This window comes from Charadrius vociferus, unplaced genomic scaffold, assembly GCF_000708025.1.
Source record: "Charadrius vociferus isolate BGI_N301 unplaced genomic scaffold, ASM70802v2 scaffold610, whole genome shotgun sequence".
In the NCBI taxonomy this organism is placed as follows: Eukaryota; Metazoa; Chordata; class Aves; order Charadriiformes; family Charadriidae; genus Charadrius; species Charadrius vociferus.
Genome location: NW_009646437.1, coordinates 159,076 through 166,850, shown reverse-complemented (window position 1 = coordinate 166,850; position 7,775 = coordinate 159,076). Strand labels below are relative to the sequence as shown.

The window sequence follows — 7,775 nt, the reverse complement described above, 5'->3', positions numbered from 1 at the left end:
GGCGGGGCAGCCGGGGAGAAGAGGGGCAGCCAGGACCCCCTACGGCACGGCAACTTCAGCGGGAGCTGCACAACGTTCAGGTGAACCAGAAAGTGGGGCTCTTCGAGGCACATATCCAGGCGCACAGCTCCACCACCCAGCCACCGCGAAGCCCCCGGCCATCCTCACCCCGGCCGCGGCCTGCCAGCCCCACAGTGCCGATGGTGGGACTTGGAACCGGACCCCGGCCACGAGCCTATGGGGAGAGTGAGGCCCCCAGTCTTGGTGGGGTACAGGTCTGGCCAAGCACTGCAGAGCCCTCCGGGAGGCCAGTGGTGATGGTGGTCCCAGCCGTGGGACTGGCGGAAGGCAGCAGCCCCCTGGAGCCATCAGAGCCTGGACCATGGCGCGGTGAGGTGGTGGTGGCCCCCACAGGACTTGAGGGCCAGTGCCCAACCATCAGTGGGAGCATCCCTGCTGTCATCGTCACGGACCTGGGGGGCCCGGAGGAGGAGGCGGGCGCCGTGCCCCCCGGCAGCCTGCCCGTCCGGAAGCTGTCGTCGTCCTCAGCCTTTTCCACTGGCTTCTCCTCATCCTGGGAGGAGTCCGAGGAGGACATCTCCAGTGACCCCGAGCGCACCCTGGACCAGACACCGGCCTTCCTGCAGACCCTGGACCAGCAGAAGCCCCGAGTGGTGAGTCTTTCACCAGCCCCGGGGAGGTGGAGCGAGGGCTGGCAGCATCCCTGCTCTGAGGCACAGCTGCAGCGGGAGGGCAGAGGTCTGTTGCAGCAGAGATCTGCAGAGAAACTTTCCATTTGCTCGGTGGTGCTTGGTTTCCCTCACATGAAAAGCTTATCCCTGTTCCTAGTCTGAAAATCCCCTGCTCGCAGTAGAGAGCAGCAGTACCGTCCCACTGTGCATGGCCCTTGCAGAGCTTCCCCAGTGCTGCAAGCTGCCCGCCGGCACGCTTATTGTGTACCCACGGACTGCAGCCTTCTGCTGACATGTGGTTACGAGCCTCAGCATTCCCTCAGCGCAGTTTCCCTGGGTGCTGGAGGTTTCCCATGATTTACATGAGCCTAAGGGGGAATTTATTTCCTCCTTGGAGTCGAAACTGTGTGTGCCAACTGTCTTTTAAAATTTATACTGGTGCCCATCACCGTAGTGTCTGTATGCCTTCCGCATGGAAGAAAAAATCTCTATAATTTCTGGTAATTCCCCTTTTGAATAAAACTCTTTGATTTTGGGGTATCTTATATTTTAGGTAGGCATATTTTTATTGGGTATTTATATTAAGTTCATTTGTTTCTGGATCTTTGTTTGTTGTGGGACTGGTTGGGAGGCTTCAGGCGAGAGAAAGCATCAGTCTTGTGTTACCCTTAGAGCAGAAAGGTCTCCTCAGAGAGGAGGGCTTTGAGGCGCTCCCCAAAGGCAGCTGCTCCACTCATGGGGTTTCTTGCGTCACTTGGGGAGTTCATTCCATGTCTGAATGCTCTGCACAGAGTGTGCTTTGCTCTGAGCTGTCACACCATTTATCCAGAGGGCTTTGAACAACTTTACCCCAGTGCAGGGTGCCCATTGTGCGGTTCTCCGACCGGCACATGGGCTCTCCCATCCTCCGGCTCTGAGACATTACATTGATTTGAGCTCAGCACTGGAGCCTTGCACTAACAAACCCTGAAAAATGCAGGGCAACCCAGTGGCTCCTTAATTTTACAGAGTTTGATAACGGCCCATCAACTTTCAGTGATGTGATTCACTATGTTTAACTTTCTGTAAACATATGATAGTGAAACTCTTGCTAAGCTCGATGACACAAAGAAGGCTGGTGGAGGGAAACATCTAAGTAAAGTGAAGGTATCAAACTCATGAAGAACTGAACGCTGTGGTTGTAAACACTCAGCAGGCTGAAATAAATATCTTTGCTTTTCTACTTTTTCCGTCTCGCTCCAAGAACTCAGGCTCAGTTCTGCTCAGGATGGAGAAGCAGTTGAGTAAAAGCACAGTTAATGAAGTTACGAGTCTGTGGCTCATCGTGTTTGCAGACAGTTTTGTATTTTGGGGCTCTCAACTGATGAATCAGCTCGCTCCCTTTGGGAGCTGCTACAATCCTTCTGCTGATTAAATTCTGCTGGATTTGTGTGCATGAGCTGTAGTAATTTCTGCTCTATTCTCCATACTAATGACTGTTCCTAGTGCCAGATCCCACTGATTTGCTGCTGAAAACAGTTTGCTGATGGGCAAAATCATGCCTGATGCTCCTGTGGAAAGCTTCCTGGAGCCTCAAGCTGACTCTGCGCAGCCTCCCGTGGCCTCCGGTGAGCTCAGCCAGGCCGGTGGCTCGGCAGTCAACAGGCAAGGCTCAATTGTATTGCCAAAAGGCCTGGATCAGAACGAGCTCAGATCACGTCTGAGATCAGAGTAACTCCGCTGGGCTCAGTGGGACTACTCCAAGCTAAACGAGATGAAGATCTGGTCCAAAATGTGTCTGAGAGCCTGAGGAGGTGCACTGGGTCTTGTGTTTCAGTGCTGGAGTCGTCTCAGCAGGAGCAGTTTGACTAATTTACAATGATACTTTCCACTGGGCTCCACAGGTCCTGTGCGGGGCTGATCACGGGCTTTGGCAGGTTATAGTCAACTTCTCAGCAGGATCGTGCGCAAATGCCCAGTAATTCAAAGCTGATTCATATAAATAACACCCAACTTTGTGTACCGGTTGGCAACATCTTTTAAATCCATAATGACAGCATAAGGCAGCTACTGAAGCAGTCTCAGGTTGCACACTCATTTGTTTTCATGAACTCACTATTTCCTTTTAACAACGCACATGGTCTGGAAAGGAGTTGTGTAATGAGGGAGAATGTGTGAGAAGCTCTCTCCACAACTCGTGCTTTTCCGTCAAAATAAATCCTGGGAGACCTCAACCGTCACAAACCAACATCATGCCTCTGGGTTGAGCAGATAAATGCTGGGCAGGCAGAGAGGTCTGCCTGCCAGCATCGGGTGCTGCTGGCACAGGGGAGGGCTATTGTACCTGGAGGAGAGGTAATGATGAGCAACAGGAAAGCAGTTCTTGCTGCAGATATAGTCTGTGCTGCACATCTCGCATGGCATGTTTACAGATTTGATAAACAGCAGGCTTGCTTCTGCCCTTCCTTTCTGGAGGCCGTCCCGCTTAGCAAATCTGTTAGGGATGTCCGGCTGTCTATTGTAGTTCCTCCTGGCGTCCCCGGGAAGGAGGCAGATCCCTCTGGCTGGCACGGACTCGTCCTCAAATTAGCCAGTAAGAAAATGACATTGCCAGTGAAAGGGAGGGAGTGTGGCCACTTTTTTGGACACTGTGACCTGGAGGAGCTCAGTGACTGATACTGGCTCTGCCTTTGTTTATTGAAACAGTTTACTCAGTGCATTGCCTGTCCCTGAAGTGCTCTGGTGCCCAGTGGGCTGCACAGTGCTGGGAAACACTGACCCTGCTGTGATCACAGCAGACTTGTGAAGTACAGTGACAGTAAGAGCAATTTGACGTTTTGCTGTTGTCTAATTCCAAATCCACTTAACGTCTGACTAAACCTCCACGTAAGGGCTTTTGCAGCTGTGGCTTTCCCCGGGCTGTGGGCTGCTGCTGGAGAAACCCCACACTTGTTTATTGATGCTCACAAGGTTTCAAAAACACTTGAGCAATTACACTTCTCGGGCTGTGTGGGAGGGACGGCCTGTCCTGGCAGCATGTTGGGATGGGGACACTGCTGTTTGATGACATGGCAGGGCAGCGCTCGCTGCAACCCCCTGCGACAGCGACACGGGCGGTTTGGGGACGGAACGAGTGCCTCCACTCACCCACCACCCAAGCCAGGTGGATGCAGCAGCTGTTGGAAAGTTCCTGTCTCCATCATGGCACGTCTCGTGCCTGGGGACGATTTCTCTCCTCCTGGCTGATCACACAGGTTGGGTGTGTAGGGGACTGAGAAGGTGCTCCCTGTCTCCAGGCTCCGAGTGGCACAGGTAGCCTGAGACGGTGACCTGGCTCCTAAGGGGGATTTCACACCCAAAATAAGCCCCATTCTAGCTGTGACTTCCATTGACTTCAATGAGAAAATACAGCTCTATGAGTTTTGCTGTTCCCCAGGGACCCTGTTTGCTCTACCCAAGGGAGAGCTGATAGACCAGCGGGAGGCTTGGCCCCAGTCTTGGAAGCCGGCTGTGCCCCTTAAGCGAAAGATATTCCAATGCTGGTCATTGCAGTGAGTTGTCATTGACCTAAATCCCCTAGTTTGTCAATTCCTCAGCAATCAGAGACAAAGCAACAGACGAGTCGGGGGAAAGGCAGAAATTGTGCAAGTATGTACTATAGAAAAATGACATGTCAAGGGGAAAAAAAACACCCTCCAGGAAAAACAGTGCAAGACATTGCAGTGTTCCTCTTCCTGGCTTTCCCACAACCTCTGTGGAAACACAGGGAGATACGGCAGAATAGTAATCAAGCAACTCTCGGTACATTGTGAAACCTCTGCTCCTTTCAACAGGCAGAGCAGCTTGCTCAGAATAAGAGACTTCCATTAACCTGTGCAAAATGGCAAGAGTTTTTGGAAAAAGCTAATGGCATTGCTGCTGGCAGGAAATTTTTTAATTGATTTATTTGTTTCACTCACAATGGCTGTAACACATTTCTGAAAGGAGCCAAGTTTAGACAGGGTTAGTGTCAGCCAAGGGCCTGTGGGACCCTTGCTTATTTCTTTTTGAGATGTTCCAAGGCATAAACTGACAACAGCACTCCTGATTTGTTCCTATAAAAATCAGTGAAATTAAATACTCTTTGATTCCCTTTCCTAAGCTGTGACTGTGATCGGGAAGTCTCTGTGTAACAGAAACCATGACCACATTATGGTGATACATGCAAGCCCCGTGAATGTATATCTTTATGCTGACTGTGTTTATGTATTTTACTCCTTCCTCCCACCATGTTTGTCTTAAAAGCTCCTAAGCTTATGAGCTTGTGAGCAGTATCACCAATTTAGTGTCAATGTAATGTCTAGCATATTAGGGCCCTGCTTTCTTGCTCTGGAGAGCGACTGTTACTCTAGTAATGCATATCATTGCCCAGGGAAGGAGCTTAGCACACCAGCTAAGCTGCCAGAGGATGGACCCTCCTTCAGCCCTGCTGTGGGAAGACTAGGAGGAAGAGAAGAATATGTTGGACACCTCTGTGTTTCCACTCTCAGAGCACCACACTGAACAGACCTGACAGCATGGCGTGTTTTGTCTGCTGGGATGAGATTGGGACACCCTCGTGCCCGGCGGGCTGGGCAGAGCTTCAGGCTCTTCATAGATGTAGGCTGTGCACTCCAGGGAACCCACAAAGTTCCACTCTCCATTTGGTAGCTTATCTTCTACCTACTCATGTGGCCTTCTCAGGGAATAAGCAGCTTTTTTTATGGGTTCCCACCCACGGAGGCTAGGTGAAGATGCTGCTATAACCCAATGGGAAATGAACGGTGCCGTTTCAAGTCCATTTTCATCAGCACTTTTAAGCTCATTGGGAAGGGTTTCTTCTGGGCTCACATTCTCCATGACTGACAGCACAGGAGTTGCATGGCACATTGCAGATCCTTCTCATAGAGTGACTTACTTGCTAGCACAGCTGCTGTCTCTTGCATAATTTTTTTTCAAACGATTTCACACCGAAGGCATTCATGAAAAGTGGAAAAAAGCCCAAAGCATTTCCAAGGTGCAGGAAGAACAAACATTAGGCCCATCATCCTTAGGGTCCCCAGCTCTGGAAAGAACGATGTTTCCTCCCCTTCTGATGGGAATGACAGGATGTCAGGAGCTCGGCCGGTTGGACCCTTCGAGTATTAAGCTGAATGTCCGCAGGGTGAAGTTACCAGATCAGCGGAAACTTTACAGCTTTGTCTTTACCTTTTTAAAGACTTGCAATGACAAAAACCAATCAAACCATAGTCAGCACCTGTCTCATGTTTTCCGTATTATTTCTATAATGTGTTAGGACAGATTTGCATGTGAAGAAAATATTAGCGCAGCACTGAGCTCTCGCATGCCGTGCAATGACTGAAAACCAGTGCTGAGCTAATGTTTTCTTTACATGTAAATCTGTTCTAACTCACTAGAGAAATTAATGGCATCTATGTATGATGTTAAATGTTTTTTCAGCTAAGATTAGTCTTCTGTAATTGTTAGAGATTATTTTTGTTTATACTAGTAGGTAAATTTGTGCAGTAAATTTGACCTGCTTTCTTCCAATGAAGCCCAGCCAAGCTTTCTAAGAAAGATATGTTAATATTTAACAGACAGTGAAAACTAAATGTTAACATTTTCAAATCATTGAGTAACTTAGCAGCGTAATCCCTGTTCTCAAATGTGACTTTTCAGGGAATGCGGGCTTCCACACTTGCTGGGTCACTTGAAATGGCCCTTTTATGGAGTTCGTCTTGCTCAGCCTTGTTGGATGTCTTCTTGGGATAAGTCTTCTCCTAAGGTACCTTTCTCCTCTGTTGACTCTGATGGGATCTTGAGGACTCCTAGCCCAGCGGTCTGCTTAAAACAGAGGAATCTATTCCTAAAGTCATCATGAATGTCTTCTATAAAATTTATCCCAATTTCATTCTTATTACATAAAAAGCCAGGTCATGCATAGCCTGCATAATGGCTGCAAGTAGTTCAGCAAGCTGCTCCAGTCTGAGGTCTACAAGCTTCAAAAGCAAGCGCCTCTGATTTGGCTTTTAAATCAGTGTTTAGGCAGCAAAAAATGTGTGATTTGCTCTGTAACAGGGGTGATCACCCAGCAGTGCCTTTCAGCATGAGTTGGCATGGGTATGTTCAGAAGCTCAGGGTCTCCAGCTGCAAGTTTCAGTCAGTGCAACAAATATGCTCACAATTGGTGGAAGCTTTTGGAAAAGGTAGACTGCAGCTTCTTCTTTCCCAGCCATGGTGGGATTTCACCACCACAGAGCTGCCGTCACGGCTGCATGCCTGTGGAGATCCTCACTGCTATAGTCAGCTGTGGCTTGTATTGACTGCTGAGTGCCGGTATTTTCTGTCCTTAGTTTCTCGTAGAAGGCAATAGCAGTCTGAAGCTGTCGCAAGCTGCTAAGACCCATATTAGCCTTTCCCCTCTCACAGTATTTATTTCAATGTTACCATACATTTCAACCATGAGAAGGAAGAGGTGGGGTTTTTATAGTAAAGAACATTCTTTTCATTAATGACATGGAAAAAGAGAGAGCCTAGTAGAAGGAATTCAATTCTTCCTTTCAGATCTAAGATTTATTGCTAGCCAAAACAAAAGGATTGTTTTTGGAAGTACAACTAGGGGGCAAAACAACAAGTGCTTTGCACTTACAACTTCTTCTTGTAAGCAGTACAGTGTATTATCTGATCAGAGCTACACAACAGGAACTGCATTAGCATTCAGCACTGTTGCGGTTTTAAGTAATAGTAAAGCATCCCTCGTCCCTCTGAAAGACATATATGGGCTCTGGAGTGACATACCGAGGGATGTTTTAATGAGTTTGGTTCAAAGGACCGATTGTCTGATTCAAAGAATCAGATTGTCTCTTCACTGTTTGCTTTGCATTTGATTTGCAGAGAGATTGGCACCTGCAGTTGCCACGGTGTGGACCTCGCTGAATTGATGTGAGTTTTGCCTAGGGTTTCACTCTTGGCTTCTGGGTCTTTATCCTTGACTTTAAGTCTTGTACGTGGGGTTTTAGAAAACGAGGCTCGGACTGTGTGAAGCAGAGGGGTATCTCAGCTTGCAGCCTTCACTGTCACTAAACT

General features: G+C 48.7%; 1 protein-coding gene across 1 annotated transcript in view; it reads left to right on the top strand.

Moving 5' to 3' along the window:
• Nucleotides 1-200: 200 nt before the first annotated feature.
• ITPKB (inositol-trisphosphate 3-kinase B) overlaps nucleotides 201-7,775 on the top strand; it is a 67,000-nt gene continuing 59,425 nt past the window's right edge. Inside the window, exon 1 of the mRNA XM_009881924.1 lies at nucleotides 201-674. Within this exon, the coding sequence (XP_009880226.1) occupies nucleotides 201-674 (474 nt within the window). The remainder of the gene's footprint in view (nucleotides 675-7,775) is intronic.